Source organism: Meriones unguiculatus, chromosome 4, assembly GCF_030254825.1.
Source record: "Meriones unguiculatus strain TT.TT164.6M chromosome 4, Bangor_MerUng_6.1, whole genome shotgun sequence".
Classification (NCBI taxonomy): domain Eukaryota; kingdom Metazoa; phylum Chordata; class Mammalia; order Rodentia; family Muridae; genus Meriones; species Meriones unguiculatus.
The window spans coordinates 54902142-54918713 of NC_083352.1; the positions used below are offsets into that span (position 1 = coordinate 54902142).

At 39.3% G+C, this 16572-nt stretch overlaps 1 protein-coding gene across 7 annotated transcripts in view; it reads left to right on the top strand.

Moving 5' to 3' along the window:
* Ddx60 (DExD/H-box helicase 60) overlaps positions 1-14926 on the top strand; it is a 103872-nt gene extending 88946 nt beyond the window's left edge. For 4 of the 7 annotated variants that reach the window (XM_060381840.1, XM_060381841.1, XM_060381845.1 and 1 more), the window contains 6 exons: positions 9-130; positions 2113-2260; positions 4236-4378; positions 11651-11802; positions 13425-13487; positions 14456-14926. In XM_060381840.1, coding sequence (XP_060237823.1) covers positions 9-130; positions 2113-2260; positions 4236-4378; positions 11651-11802; positions 13425-13487; positions 14456-14555 — 728 coding nt within the window. In that variant the 3' untranslated portion in view covers positions 14556-14926. The other 3 variants (XR_009591399.1, XM_060381843.1, XM_060381842.1) reach the window with 3 other exon arrangements.
* Positions 14927-16572: the final 1646 nt, after the last annotated feature.

Genomic DNA, 16572 nt, shown 5'->3' on the forward strand with positions numbered 1-16572 from the left:
TTGTACAGACCCAAAACGTTTTTCAGAAGATGTAATGGAAAAACTGGTTTTAGTGTTGGCAAATCTATTTGGAAGAAGATATTTCCCAGCCAAGTTTGGAGATGCTAATACCAAGTTTTATCAATCAAAGGTAAAATCTTCTGATAAAGCTATCAAATAGTAGTACACAGATTCCATCAGAAATGTCTCAGCAGCAATAGGATTCCATGAATACGGGATAAGTAATGTATTTTGTATGCTAGTCTGGCTTTTTTGGAAATAGTGCAATGTTTATCTGTAACTCAAACATAGCTCTGTGAATCTATTCAAACTTAACATGCCTTTGAGGTAACTAGGCTGAAAGTACATGTCTTTAGTTGACTGCATCAAAATACAACATTAATGAAAAGGTGTACAAGCGCTGGAAAGTGGCTTGGCTGGGGAAGTGATTGCCAGGCAAGTTGAAGCTCTGAGATTGCATTCCCGGTACACAAATGAAAAAAATGTGTCTGGTGGCACACAATGTATTCTAAGAGCTGGGGAGGCAAAGTCATGGGGGTCCCTAGACCTGGCAGGGGCTTAATGGAGAACTCCAGTTATGGTCAGAGACCTTGCTTCAAAAAATAAGATGGAGAACACCTGCACACTTATTAGTATGTACACACACACACACACACACACACACACACACACACACACAGTAATTACACATTTAAGCCCCAAAGCCACCCTCATTGTTGAATGTATGTCTTGAGATAAGACTGTATGTCACAGTCCCTTCTCTTAGAAAGTGTTGCAAAGTTACCTGGGAAGTTGTCCTTTGACTCCTAGAGTCTAAATTTTGGAAAGAGTTTTTCAATTTTAGTATTTTCATCTTTCTTGGTTAGTTTTGAAAAGGTACATTTGTCCATTTAATTAAAACAGTTACATTTATTTGCATGAGATCAGTTGTAGCACACACACACACACACATGCTATTTTTGGGTGCTTTGAGTTGGGTCTGTTCGTAATGTCCATGTGACTTTATGATGTAGTACTGATGGCCTGGTTGACACAGGCAGAATTCTTTTCTGCACATTTCTTTAGGTCCGGAAGTCTTAAATTAGAAGGTGCTTTCTAGGTTGTAGTTAGCTATTAAAAGGAAAAAGTAAAACTACGACAAATTAGAGATAGAGCACTTTCATATGTACAGGTTGAAGAATAATTGTTAGCACAGTCAATACAAGTAAGGGTTTCAAAGCCTCTCAACCAGGTGCAGGTGATTGCAAGCTTGCAAATATGCTTTATCTTCTTTGCTCTGCAAACGCGTCCCTCGGTGCTTTGCATTACTCATGAGTCCAGTGGCATTTGAGGACACAATTCTAATTTTACAAAAGTTGTTTTGATTAAGTTGCATTAGAGTAAATATTATGAGTAGAGTATTTATTTTTACAAGTGAAAATAAGAACAATGTTTCATTTTCTATTATTATTATTATTTACAATTTATTCCCTTTGTATCCTGGTTGTAGTCTCCTCCCTCATCTCTTTCAGGTCCCACCCTCCTTTCATCTTCCTCTCCTATCCCTCTTCCCTAGTCCACTGATAGGAGAAGTCCTCCTCCCCTGTTGTCTGACCCTAGCCTATCAGCTTCCACCATGACTGCCTGGATCCTCTTCCTCTGTGGGCTGGTTAGGTTGCTCTACCAGGGAGAAGTGACCAAGGAGCAGGCAGCGGAGTTCATGTCAGAGACTGTCTCTTTTCCCCTTACTAGGAAACCCACATGGAGACTGAGCTGTCTATGGGCTACTTCTAAGCAGAGGACCTAGGTCCTTTCTATGCATAGTTTTTGGTTTGATGCATCTGTCTCTAGAGTCCCCCCTGGACCCAGCTTTGTGGTATTTTTTTTCTTTGTGGTGTTGGTCTCTTTGTGGGGCCTGTCCTCTCTGGGTCCTTCTATATTGCCTATCTACCATAAGACTCCCTGTGCTTTGTCCAAAGTTTGGCTGTGAGTCTCTGCTATTTCTTAAACCCCAGTTAAACCATGAAAAGAAGAAAAAGTGGATTTATTGAAAACAAAATTATATTATGTAGTTTTTCATTCTGATTTTTGGGGAAGGTATTGAACTCTCTGTGAAAACCCTTTGGCTTCTAGGTATTCCTTGATGACCTTCCTGAGGATTTTAGTGATGCCCTGCTTGAATATAACATGCAAGTGACAGAGGACTTTGCTTCTTTTCTGCTAATTGTGTCCCAACTGGCTGATATGAAACAGGAGTATCAACTCCCCTTGTCAAAAATTGGTAAGATTATTTTAGTTCCACTCTGAAGCAATTTAGTAGTAGTCTTGCCTAAGGACTTGTCAGATGGATATCAGGTGGGTGGTCGGGCTCCACTCTACCGTGTGTATCTCTGAAGGAAGGCACTCTAGAAAAGTAAGCCTGCCTTAGAATAACTGGGTTCTTTTTGCTTAGGAAACAAAGGAAGTTGGTGACTGACACTTAAAAGGGCAGTGGAGAATGAAACTAACACTGTTGCCATTAGTGTTTGAACTCTATTTTACTTGGAGTTCCTTAATGCCTCTACCTCTTTTCCAGCCGCACCCCTCCTCCTCCACCACAGGTAGGAGAGAAAGAAAGTTAGAAGGGATGGGACATAGACCTCTTTAGCTACTTCCAGCTATTTAGGGTCCTTGGGTTCTTTGGAAAAATAATAATCTCAGTCAGGATATCCAGCAGTCCAGCAGAACTAGCAGGCTTCTTCTCTTTCTGTGTGTCTTCTTGAAGAGACTTCTCTCTTTTGTTGAGTCCTCTGAAGCTTCTCTGAACTCTGGTATTTATACCCTCTCTGAGTCCTCAGAATTAAGCTAACTGCAGCTGGAAAAGACCACACTGCTCTCTGAGCTGCAGGAGGCTGTTATCATCTGGCACAGACCATGTCCCTCAGGAGACAATGATCAGTTAAGAGCAGTGCCATATCCCACACTTGGGATTAAAACAAAAACTTGCTTATATAACATAACTGAATGTTTAAAGAGACCAAAGCTTCCACTACATAAAAAAAACCGAATCATTTATAAACTGTTTTGATTGAGGGTTGACTCTGGATTCATCTTAGAAAATTGAGCAAGGATGTCTCTGAGACAAGAGAAACAAGAGGAATTCTATGAGTACTTTTCAGGACAGGCTTGTTGTTGATTGTCATAAATGTTGGGCAGATTCCCTGACTCTCACTTCTCACCTCTGAAACTGGAGCAAGTGATGCCATAATTATGTCCTGAAGTAGGGCTTAGTATATGATAAAACAGTTCTTTTTGTTTGTTGTTATTCATAACCAGTAGGCAGAAGCCTCCTAAGAGATTATAAACAGAAAAATGCTGACCGAGATATAAAGTTTTGAGTTGGGGAGAAATGTCAGTGGTTCCCTTACACCCTGACATCTTCAGTTGGAGAAATTTAAGGAAGTGAAGTGTGTACCCTCTTAGACTACAAATGTAGGGGCAGCAAGAACAAAAGTAAATAGTGGTGGTGGGCACAAACCTCACAGGGCAGATGAGATGGGTGCAGGTGGATGCTTTGCCTCAGTGACACACCAAAGCCCACTTTGGTTCTATGATCTTGAGTTTTCTAAGAACAGTAATGTATAATATACATATTCTCATAACCATTCCCAAACCTACTGATGGCGGACTCTTAGAACACCGCATTTAGCCTATTCCCACAGTACTCTGACCATGCCCAGTTTTGTCTGATTTGGAAGGCTTAGTACCTGGTGAATCTATATCTGAGAAGATTCTAAGGCCAAGTGTGAATTCAGCAGGGAAACGTTTCTAAATGTAAGAGATCCATTTAGAAAATTTTCTAGTTTAATAACTTTTTACTGATCAAAAGCATAGTACATATTTTGCGAAAGTGATATTAATACAAATGCTAACGTTTAATGAATGTAACTGGCTAGGCTCTATTTTATATACCAATTCAGTCTTCATTGTGTGGTGCCGGCTAGGTTCAATGACTTCCTATCTAGCATGGCTTAGCTCTCTTAAAAGGAAATGAGACTTGGCACTGAGCTACAGTTAAAAATAAATCTTCCAGGCATGGTGAAGTCTGCCTTTAATTCCAGCATTCAGAAGCAGGGGGATCTCTATGATCAACCTGGCTTATACAGAGAGTTATAGGCCTCCAAGGGATGAAGAGTGAAATCTTCTCTCAAAGGAACAACAGACAAGAAATTCAAACAAGAACCGAAGAGGGATCTTTCTTACCTTATTCTGTTCAGAATTCACAGGTAAGGAGTGTGAAGACTCACCACTTGTGTCTCACCTGATGAACTGTGTGGAGGGAAGAGTGGCAGTTTCACCATTTGTCTGTCTGTCTGGAAACTTTGATGTGGATTTGCTTCATCCAGGAGTTCCAGATCATGTAAGGAGACACTGATGTTTATTAGTTTGGATTTGTGGAGCTTTTGCTCTGGAATTCGTGGTGTCTTGTATCAGAATGCTGCTGAGGCTCTGGAATTCTAGCAGCATATAAATGCTATATTTAACACACACACACACACACACACACTTTTGAAAGAAAAATAATTATTTTAATTACATTTTTATTTTTTATATTAATTACAGTTTATTCACCTTGTATCCCAGCTGTGGCTCCCTCCAACCTCCCCTCCCAATCCTACCCTCCCTCCCTCATCTCTTCCTATGTCCCTATCCAAGTCCATGTATAGGGGAGGTCCTCCTCCCCTTACATCTGACCCTAGATTAGTCTGTCTCATCTGAATGGGCTGCATTGACCTCTTCTGTGGCTTGGCAAGGCTGCTCCTCTATCCAGGGGAGGCAGTCAAAGTGCTACCCACTGAGTTCACTTTACAGGTAGTCCCTGTTCCCCTTACTTGGGAACCCCTTTGGATACTGAGATGCCATGAGCTACATCTGAGCAGGGGTTCTAGGTTATATCCATGAATGGTCGTTGGTTGAAGTATCAGTCTCAGAAAAGACTTCTGTGCCCAGATATTTTGGTTCTGTTGCTATGCTTGTGGAGCTCCTGTCCTCTCCAGGTCTTACTATCTCCCCCTTCTTTCCTAAGATTCCCTACATGCTGCCCAAGGTTTGGTTCTGAGTCTAAGCATCTGCTTTTATACAATGTTGGGTAGAGTCTTTCAGAGGCCCTCCATGGTAGGCTCCTGTATTGTTTCCTGTTTTCTCCTTCTTCCAATGTCTGTCCCATTTGCCTTTCTGAGTGAGGATTGATCATCTTACCCAGGGTCCTCCTTCTAGCTCACTTTCTTTAGGTGTACAGATTTTTGTAGGTTTATCTTATATAATATGTCTAGTATCCACTTCTAAGTGAGTATATACCATGTGTGTCTTTTTGTTTCTGGGATACCTCACTCAGGATGATCTTTTCTAGTTCTCACCATTGGCCTGAAAATTTCATGATTTCCGTGTTTTTAATTGCTGAGTAGTATTCCATTGTGTAAGTTTACCACAATTTCTGTATCCATTCCTCAGTTGAGGGACATCTGGGTGATTTCCAGGTTCTGGCTATTACGAATAAAGCTCCTATGAATATGGTTGAACAAATGTCCTTGTTGTGTACTTGAGCATCTTTTGGATATATGCCTAGGAGTGGTATAGCTGGATCTTGAGGAAGTGCTATTTCTAATTGTCTGAGAAAGTGTCATATTGATTTCCAAAGTGGTTGTATAAGTTTTCATTCTCACCAGCAATGGAGGAGGGTTCCCCTTTCTCCACAATCTCTCCGGCATGTATTGTCACTTGGGTTTTTGATCTTGGCCATTCTGTTGGGTGAAAGGTGAAATCTCAGGGTCATTTTGATTTACATTTCCTTGGTAACTAAGGACATCAAGCATTTCTTTAAGTCTTTCTCTGCCATTCTGTATTCCTCTACAGAAGATTCCTTATATAGCTCTGTACTCCATTTTTAATTGGATTACTTGATTTGTTGCTTTTCAAATTCTTCAGTTCTTTATATATTCTGGATATTAGACCTCTGTCAGATATAGGGCTGGTGAAGGTCCTTTCCCAGTCTGTAGGCTGTTGTTTTGTTCTGACAACTGGATCCTTTACTTTACAGAAGGAACTTTTCAGTTTCATGAGGTCCCATTTATTGATTGTTTATCTTAGAGTCTGTGCTGTTGGTGTTCTGTTCAGGAAGTTGTCTCCTGTGCAAATGAATTCTCGGCTCTTCCCCACATTTTCTAATAAATGATTTAGGGAGTCTGGTTTTATGTTGAGGTCTTTGATCCACTTCGACTTTAGTTTGTGCAGGGTGATAAATATGGATTTATTTGCATTTTTCTACATATAGACATTCAGTTAGACCAGCACCATTTGTTGAAGATGCTGTTGTTTTTCCATTGAATGGTTTTGGCTTCTTCATCAAAAATCAAGTATCTATAGATACTTGATACTTATTTCTGGGTCTTCAATTTGATTCCATTGATCCTCCTTTCTGTTTCTATGCCAATACCATGCAGTTTTTGTTACTATTGCTCTGTAGCACAGCTTGAGGTCTGGGATGGAGATAACTCCAGATGATCTGTTGTTGTGCAGGATCATTTTGGCAATTCTGGGTTTTTTGTTTCTCTGTATGAAGTTGAGAATTTTTCTTTCATGTTCTGTAAAGAATTGTGTTGGTATTTTGGTGGGAATTGCATTGATTTTGTAGATTACTTTTGGCAGGTTGGCCATTTTTACTATGTCAATCCTACTGATCCATGAGCATGGGAGATCTTGTCATCTTCTGATATCTTCTTCAAATTCCTTTCTTCAGAGACTTGCAGTTTTTTTCTAACAGGTCTTTCACTTGCTTGGTTAGAGTCACCCCAAGGTACTTTTTGTTATTAGTGGCTATTGTGAAGGGTGTTGTTTCCCTGATTTTTTTCTCTACCCTTTTGTCTTCAGTATATAGAAGGGCTTCTGACTTTTTTTAGTTAATTTTGTATCAAGCCATTTTGCTGAAGGTATTTATCAGCTGAAAGATTTCTCTGGATGAATTTTTGTGGTGGCTCATGTAGAGCGACCTGATCTTGATTTAATTTTGGTAAATGGACTCTATCAAGAAAATTGTTCATTCCTTTAGATTTTCAAAATTTGTGGCATATTAGCTTTTGTAGTAAGACCTAATAATTACTTGGATTTCTCCAATGTCTGTTGTTATGTCCCCTTTTTCATTTCTTATTTTGCTGATTTGGATAGTTTCTTTCTGCCTTTTAATTAGTTTGGCTAAGGGTTTGTCTATCATGTTGATTTTCTCAAAGAACCAGCTCTTGGTTTCATTGATTCTTCGAATAGTTTTATTTGATTCTAATTTATTCATTTCAGCCCTGAGTTTGATTATTTCCAGCTGTCTGCTCCTCTTGGATGTGGCTGCTTCTTTTTTTTTTTTTCCTAAGGCTTTCAGGTGGGCCATTAAGTTGCTTGTATGAGATGTTTCAAATTTCTTTTTGTAGTTACTTAGTACTATTAATATTCCTCTGAGCACTGTTTTCAATGTGTCCCATAAATTTGGGTATGTTGTACCTTCATTTTCATTGAATTCTAGGAAATCTTTAATTTCTTTCTTTATTTCTTCCCTAACCCAGCTGTCATTGAGTAGGGAATTGTTCAGTTTCCACACATGTGTAGGCTTTTAGCTATTTCTGTTGTGTTGAGGTCCAGCTTTAGTCCATGGTGGCCAGATAGAATACAAGGTATCATTTCATTCTTCTTGTATCTGCTGTGGCTTGCTTTGTGACCAACTATATGGTCTATTTTGGAGAAGGTTCCCTGAGGTGCTGAAAAGAAGGTATACTTTTTTGAGTTTAGGTGAAAAGTTCTGTAGACATCTATTAGGTCCATTTGATTTAAGACCTCTGCAAGTGCCTTTATTTCCCTATTTAGCTTCTGTCTAGATGATCTACCCCAGCTACCCCAGCTTGTTTTCTGGATCCATTTGTTTGGAAAACTTTTTTCCAGCCCTTTACTCTGAGGTAGTGTTTACCTTTGTTTCAGAGATGTGTTTCTTGGATGTAGAGGAATGTTGGATCCTGTTTCCACAACCATTCTGTTAGTCTGTGTCTTTTTATTGGAGAGTTGAATCCATTGATTTTGATAGATACTAGTGAAGACAAATGTCACTTTCTTTTGATGTGGGGTTGGTGGTGTTGCTCTGTTTCATTGCTTGCATTCTGTTGATTTTTTTGTTGTGTAGTTACCTATGTCCTATGTTTCCTTGGATGTAGTTGTTTTTGTGGGGTTGGAATTTCCTTCTAGTAACTTTTGTAGGGCTGGTTTGCTATGTAGATATTGTTTAAATTTGGTTTTGTCATGGAATATTTTGATTTCTCCATCTATGTTGATTGAAAGTTTTGCTGGGTAGAGTAGTTTGGGTTGGCATCTGTGGTCCCTTAAAGTCTGCAAGATGTCTTCCCAGGCCCTTTTGGCTTTCATAATTTCTGTTGAGAAATCTGGTGTGATTCTGATAGGTCTACCTTTATATGTTACTTTGTCTTTTTCCCTTGCTGTATTTAATATTTGTTCTTTGTTCTGTAGGTTTAGTGTTTTGACTATGATGTGACATAAGGAATTTTTTTTTCTGGTCTAGTCTCTTTGGTGTTCTGTAGGCTTCTGTATGTTTATGGACATCTCTTTCTTTAAGTTAGAAAAATTTTCTTCTATTATTTTCTTAAAAATATTTTCTGGACCTTGGAACCTGCTATCTTCTTTTTCCTATTATTCTTAGATTTTGTCTTTTCATGGCATCCTTGATTTCTTGAATGTTTTGTGTTAGGGACTTTTGTGATTTTACTTTTTCTTTGAGAGAAGTATCAATTTCAGCAAGTGTATCTTCAGCACCTGAGATTCTCTCTTCCATCTCTTGTATTCTGTTGGTGATGCTTACTTTTGTGGTTCCTGATCTTTTCTCTAGGTTCTCCAGCTACAGGGTTTTCTCTGTTTGTGTTTTCTTTATTGATTCTAATTTTGTTTTCACATCTTGCTCCATTTCCTTCATCTTTTTGAATGTGGATTCTTGTGTTTCTATGATAGCTTTTTTGTTTGTTTGTTTGTTTCCTCTTTATATGCCACCAATTATGCCTCTACTTGTGTGGCTGTATTTATCTGTATTTCTTTGAGAGCTTTGTTCATTTCCTCTTTAATTGTCTCTACTCGTGTGGCTATTTCTTTGAGAGCTTTGTTTGTTTCCTCTTATTTGCCACTACTTGTGTGGCTGTTTCTCTGAGAGATTTGTTCTTTTCTTTTTATGTGTTTCTAATAACTGGATAAGCATAGCTCTAAAGTTATTTTCCTGTGTTGCTGATGAATTAAAATATCCATTGATTTTGGGGGTTGCTGGTGGAGCCATGATGTCCTCATTTTTTTTGGGTGTGTTGTTACACTGGCCATCTGCTTATCTGTAACCTTCACTGTTTGTTCCTGGAGTTTGTACTTCAGACTGTATCTGTCTTTCTCTGGTGTCTGGAGTATTCTTCAGGAAGATGAGAGAGGTCCAATGGTTTGAGACTGTATGTTGGTGTTTCACCTGTACCTAAGGGAAGAAAAGCTGCTGGTGTAGAATCGCAATTGCGGGGGAGCAGGCTTGTGCATGTGTGTGGAAGTGTGTCTTGAAGGAGAGAGTGCTATGTAGATGCTTGGAATGTGTGTGGGGGGAACAGGTGCAGGAGGGTGTGGATGCTAGTGCTGTTAGTGGGTGCAGTTTGCGGACACAATGAACCTGTGCTGATTTCCTGAATACCTCAGTGGTCTACAGTCCTGTCATACTGTCGTTCTGGTATTCAGATCTGTCTGGGCTCCAGTAATTATTTGCCTCGACTTCACTGGTAGACCCGCAGTTCAGGGACTTCAATGTTGATAATGCTGTCCCAAGAATCCTTATGTTGCCGCAGAACCTGGGGTCTGGTGTTGCAGTCCCCTGGGAGTCCAGCCATTGTGGCAGAACTAGGAGGCCACTGGCACAGGTGCCTTCTGGAAGGCCGGTCGGATCTGGAAGGCCTGGTGGATCCGTCGGCACCGCTCTCTGTGCTAGGGGCCATGGGCACTGTGGACAGGACTCTGTTCTCTGTGGCTGGTGCTGTGGGCCACATCTGCAGCCTCAGCTTCTACCAAGGAGGGAGAAGGGAGGCCTATTGTGGGGAAATGCCAGGGGACTGTGTATTCTCTGTCTCAAATCTCAAGCAGGGGGATCTGTACTTGGAGCAGCCAGCACTGTGCTCTGTGCTAGGAGCTGTGTGTACTGCAGGCCTCTGCTGCCTCTGCTGCTGCCTCCACACGTTAAAGGGGAAGTGCCTGGGAATTGAGTCCCCAGGATAAGTCCATGGAGAAGTCCGTGGTTGACCTGTATCCTATTGGTTTCAGTTCAGGGTTTGTCCCCTTTCTCCCTGGAAGCCTCGATGTCATTGTTTTGGGTTCAGCTGCTCCTCCATTGAGCAATTTCGGAGTTTCAGATCTTCTGCCCCTCAGATACAGTGGTGCTGGTAGCCACCATCTTGGATCCCCTCAGTAACAATCATTCTTATTTCCCCGTTTATATGTAAAATTTCCATGATGATTAGAAGGGTGGTGATACAACAAGAATAGACTAGAAAATCTCTTTCTTGTTGCTGCAAAATCAGCATCAGTTAGAAAAGACCTAGGAGAATGTAGGACCTCATTACTAGTCATCCTTGCTGCCCACAGAGTTCTAGGAAACAGTTTTAGCTTCTTTTTCCTTCACTGTGAAGCAAGTGGCATAGGTATTTAGATTCATGTTACTTGATTACATTCTGCTGAAAAAAAGTTATTTTACAAATAAATAACTTTTTACTTATGTTTTTGTTTTATTTTCCAAAAATGAAGGAATGGTTAATTATAGTCTCATAAGTGTATCTTTTTCTATGTTTAGTTTTATGTCTGTAAGATTCACTCATGTTTTGACATGAAGCTCTAGATTATTTTCTGCACACCAGTACTTTACAATATAAAACTGCATTACTCTGTCTTCTGTCAATGTTTGGTCTGTTTTTAGTTCTTTGTTGCTACAAACATGGTTGGTATTAATGTCTGGTGCATGGGTGCATTTCTCTTGGATGTAGATTTTGTGGGTCCTAAGAAAATAGAAATATTAAAATATTCATGACTACCCATGACTCCCAACTCACTTTAGTTGGGGCCAGTTTACAGCATCACTGACCCCATGTCAGAGCTCCTGCTGCTTACATAAGGCAAGGTTTGCAGAAATGAACAGACACAGAAAACTATTATTTGCTTTCTTCTTTTCCTTCTTCTTCATTGTTTTTGTTCTATTCCATCTCTATTCTTTTTATGTTGATTGATGATTCTGAAGATCTTCAGACTTGTTCAGCTGAATAGTCTCACAAAGGTATTCTGTGAATCATTAAGGAGACTTTAATTTTTTTCAGTTAGCTTTTCTTTCCTAGTCAGTCTTGTTCTATTCCAGCAATACTGGTGTACATGCCCTAGAAATGTTGGTATTACATAATGAGGGGGTAGTAATCATCACAGGCAAGGCTAAACCACTCTCTCGGATGCATTGTCTCAGTACGTGCAGAGGACACCTGCTCTTCTATCCACACAGTATTCTTGAAAGTCATTGATGATGATATAACTACAAGTTCTACGTCATAAGCCTTTTGTCCACATGAGTAACCATTTAAAAAATGTATTTCTTTAGGTCATTCTGCACACAATTGGTATCAATCACAAACAAGCCCCAGTGCTCTGGCCACACAGATTGGACAATCAAGGAAGGAAAATGCCACTTAATGCATATGCACTTGACTTCTATAAGCATGGATCTCTTCTGGGATTAGTCCAGGACAATAGGTATGTTCTATCCTGATAATTCCAAGAAATGGTTAGTCATGCCAAGCTTATTAGATTTTCACTTCCAGATAGATGGCAAAGATGATGACATAGTCTATACAATTTATTTCTAGTTTAGCAGCAAAAGTTTGACATTTAGGTTATCTCACTTGACCTAAATATATACTCTAAATGTATCCTTGGGATGATTCAAATATATCTTTATCTTACAGTTCTACTTAGGCATCATTTGGTATTTTTAACATAACAACAAACAGCAATATGGTATTATCTAATGCTTGAGAGAATTTAGTGTCAAGTTTACATATCTAGGTATGTTGGGTATGAGACAGTTGCTTTAGCTTATTGTCAGGGAAGCCATTTGTATAAGTACAAGCAGGACCAAGCATTATTTAGGTCATTCTGCCTGCACACAATTGGTATGAACCACATTCAAGATCCAGTGTTGTGCCCATGAAAATTGGACAGCAGGAAGAGAACTGCGACTGAACACATATGTGCTTAAGTTCTGTAAGCATGGACCCCTTGTGAGATTAGACCAGGTGAATAGGCACGTTCTCTTTTGTTAATTTCAAGAAACAGTTGTCATGTCAAGTATACTACATATTCACCTCCAGGAAATATTCAGGGAAATATCTCTGAGCAGGGAAATAGTGGTGCAAGTGCTAAACACATACATCTGGAGGCAGATACACTAAGGAATTAAACAGATGGTTGACAATCCTTACTACAATCCTTAAAATCAATCCTAAGTTACGGTATAAAAAGTTTTGATAGTCCTCAGAACCCCAGAACATTTTTGTTTATTAAGACCTAGTTATTATTGTGAGTAAAGTAGCTATTGCAGTAGTTGATTATACTTTTCTTTGTTTTTAAAACTTAGTCACTAATGATTTCATAATTGTGTTAAAGTCTTATGACTCTACTTCCTTCACATCCTTGTATCTCTTCCCGATTGTATTACCCCACTCCAGCAAGTCAGTCTCCATTTTTGTGTGTGTGTGTGTCTTCTAATTTTGTTTTGCTTTCATTTTGGGACCCACTGAGTTTTGTCAGGGCTGCCTGCATGAGTTTGGAGCTATCTCCTGGAACACAGGGGACTCATCAGTGACTACAATACTGAACAAAAATGACTCTCCCTTCTTCAGCCTGTAGGACCCCATGCCTCCTTGGGAACTAGCTGTCCCATGAGCCCATTTCTCATCCATAACTGAATATGAATGGGCCCCATCTTGTTCAGACCCAGTGGAGGCAAACTTAGCTGCTGTGAGTTTGTGAGTCACCTCATACCCAGAAAATAGCATTTCACAACCCGTCCCTCACTTCTAGCTCTTACTTCTTTTTGACTCCTCTTCTGTGATGTTCTCTGAGCCTTGAAGGGGTGGGGTGACATAGATGCTCCAAGTAGAAATTAGTGCTCAGCAGTGACTTATTCTTAGCATGTTGACCAATTGTGAGCCACCCTTTATAAAATACAAAAAAAAAAAAAAAAACAAAAACAAAACAAAACAAACAACAACAACAAGCTTCTGTGACCCTGGTTGAGCCAGCCCTAATTTATTGGCTTACACATTAATAATAAATAATTTTGTACCATTAATTTCAGTTTTTCTGTCACTTAGGCTACATGAAGGGGATGCTTACTACTTGTTGAAAGATTTTTTCCTTACCATTAAATCTATCAGGTATGTTGCATATTTAAGTAATTACTTTCATATTTTTCAGAAATCTAATTGTCATTTTAATATGTTGATTTTTTTCCATGTTGCAGGTGTGTAAGTGTCAATAAGCCTGTTACAAACCATTCATTTCAGTTTCTCAGAGGGTCTGTAGAATTCTCCTTCTCTACAGCCTCTTGGTTCTGTTCTGTAATATAATTAATTCCAAAATATTTCCGATATTAAAATTCCACCCAGATAGAGTCTCAGACTCAGACAGTGCCCTCCAACAGAGAACGATTCTGGAGCATCACCAATCTAAGTTTCTAATGGTCTCAATGATCCCAATTGTAATATCGTGTCAAATATTCGATGTTTTAGAACACCTTCTGAGGAGCCATCAGATTTCCACGTACCTGCTCTTGACTCTCCTGCTGCAGCCCATATTTATCTTCAAGGTTTTTCTGACTATGATAGCATTGTCTCTTCCTGTAACAAAGCCCAGTAAATCACAGGCAGCATCAAACTTTATGTGAGCACTCCAGTCCATAGGCTCCATTGGTCATATAATGTCACCTACTTAAATGACCATCGTCCCAACCCCTCAAATCTACATGCACTTCATGGTGTTTCTTTATTTTGTCACTTCAAGTGACCATAAATCTTATCATTATTGGGTCCTTAAGTAGTTCTTTGTTTTATTTCCTTGGTCAGAGCTGAATCAGGCCTACGTGGATTGTTTTAATACAAGAGTAAATCTGAGGCATTCAAGAGCAGAAAGAAATAGCTTTGTTCATCTATAGCAGCGGTCCTCAGTCTTCCCAGTATGTGACTCTTTCATACAGTTGTGTGTTTCTTTTCCTTTTCTTCATGCCTGCTCACGAGTTTCTTAATGCTGATTTAACAAATTCTCATTTTACAGGACAGCCGTCTTTTAAAATACCCAATGTCATTTAGTTGACTAATGGTATGTATATATATTCTTCTGTTTGTAGTGTCTCCTTGCGTGAACTCTGTGAAAATGAAGACGACAACGTTGTTCTAGCATTTGAACAATTGTCTGAGTCCTTTCAGGCAAAGTTCGAAAAAGTGTGAAAAGAAAACTATGTAAACCATCTAAAATATCACCATAGAAGCTTTGCAAATATGGCATTTTAAATATTTTCACTGTGATTATATGTAAAAGTTTATCAAAACTAGAAAAAAATGATTGCAATATTCTGAAGTTGTAATATATTCTACCCAATCAATATAAAGGGATTTCAGCATTTAGATCGCTAGCTATTGAAATAAGTAAAAAAGCCACTTGTTAAAAAATGAGTATTTAAATATATTTTTTGTGATGCTTAAAAACCATGTAGCTAATGTTTTGCTTCGTTTTAATTGTATATACATGACTGTTGAAATAATGACTTCAATGATTTCATTTGTGTGAAATAAATTCCTCTATTAATCCACGTGCACAACACCATTCATTCTACTTAATGATTTACATAGGATCAATTCTCTAATTGAGTTCTTGGCTCCAGTTCTTAGCTGTAGAATTTTCAGCTCTCACTAGAATGTACAACACTTAATCCTCAAAACAAAGGACAAGGCTTTTCACTGAGTGGTGTTTTTTTGGTGGCGTTATAAACAGAGCATAGTGGCTTGAGAGAGGACCCTGACTAAAATGCTTTAATCCCCATCCTGAAAGGCAAAGAGGAAGGACATCAGAAGAAGAAGAAAACAGGAAACAAGCTAGAAACCCACCACGGAGGGCCTCTGAAAGGCTCTGCCCTGCAGACTATCAAAGAAGATGCTGAGATTTATGGCCAACTGTTGGGCAATGTGCATGGAATCTTATGTAAGAAGTGGGAAATAGTAAGATCTGGAGTGGACAGGAACTCCACAAGGAGAGCAACAGAACCAGAAAATTTGAACACAGGGGTCTTCCCAGAGACTCACACTCCAACCAAGTACCATGCATGGAGATAACCACGTAGCCCATGGCAGTTTAGTGTCCACGTGGGTTCCATAGTAATGGGAATAGGGACTAACTCTGACAAAAACTGATTGGCCTGCTCTTTGATCACCTCCCTCTGATGGGGGATCAGCCTTACCAGGCCACAGAAGATGACAATGCAGCCACTCCTAATGAGATCTGATAGACTAAGATCAGAAGGAAGGAGAGGAGGACCTCCCCTATCAGTGGACTTGGGGAGGGGCATTCGTGAAGAAGGGGGTGGGAGGGTGGTATCAGGAGGGGAGGAGGGAAAGGCTTATGGGGGGGGATACAAAGTGAATAAAGTGTCATTAATAAAAATAAAAATAATAAAAAAGTAACAATTATTTCTAAAGCAGAAAAATTCTAATTGTTAGAAATGCTCTACCATTTCATGAGTTAGAAATCTTTACCTTGGTGGTGGTGTTTAGGGGAGGTGCAGTTTAAACTGTCTCAATTTTTTCTTTTTTGCTAATTTTTTTTTTTTTTTTTGAGATAAGGTTTTTCTGTGTAACCCTGATGTTCCTAGGAATTGCTTTTTAAACCATGCTGGCCTTGAACTCAAAGACTCTCCTGCTTCTGTCTCTGGAGTGTTAGGATCAAAGGTATGTACCACCACCTCCTGGCCTGTTTCCAATCTTTAAATATTATAATGCTGTAAACCAAAACTCTTAGAAAAACAAGATCCTGTGTAGCATCTCCACCGAGTGGAATGTTAATCAGTGTGATATTTATTGTTATGTTAGTTTCAGTGTAGGCCTTGTACTTAGGAGTCCAGATGGGAAATGAAGATTTCTTCTACCTCTATATGTGTGAGCTAATCTGGCTTCTAGATTTTTAGAAGACTGAGGCCATTTTTGCCATCTGGAATCTTCTTAAAAGTGCAGAATTATAGCTAACATCTTTAAGGGGAGGCCACTTGGTGTAGAAAAGGGATATTTCTTTAATCTTTAGCTAAACCTAAAGAGTAAGCAGAAACAATTTCTCAAGAGTGAGTTTAGTAGAGATTTATTAGCAAAAATGTAGAGCTGATGTCTTGCTTCACTTAGTTAGAAAAACCAACAAAAAATATGCGCTGGCAATATTTTTACCTAGAACACTTTAGGAGCTCCTGGATGTACAAGATGT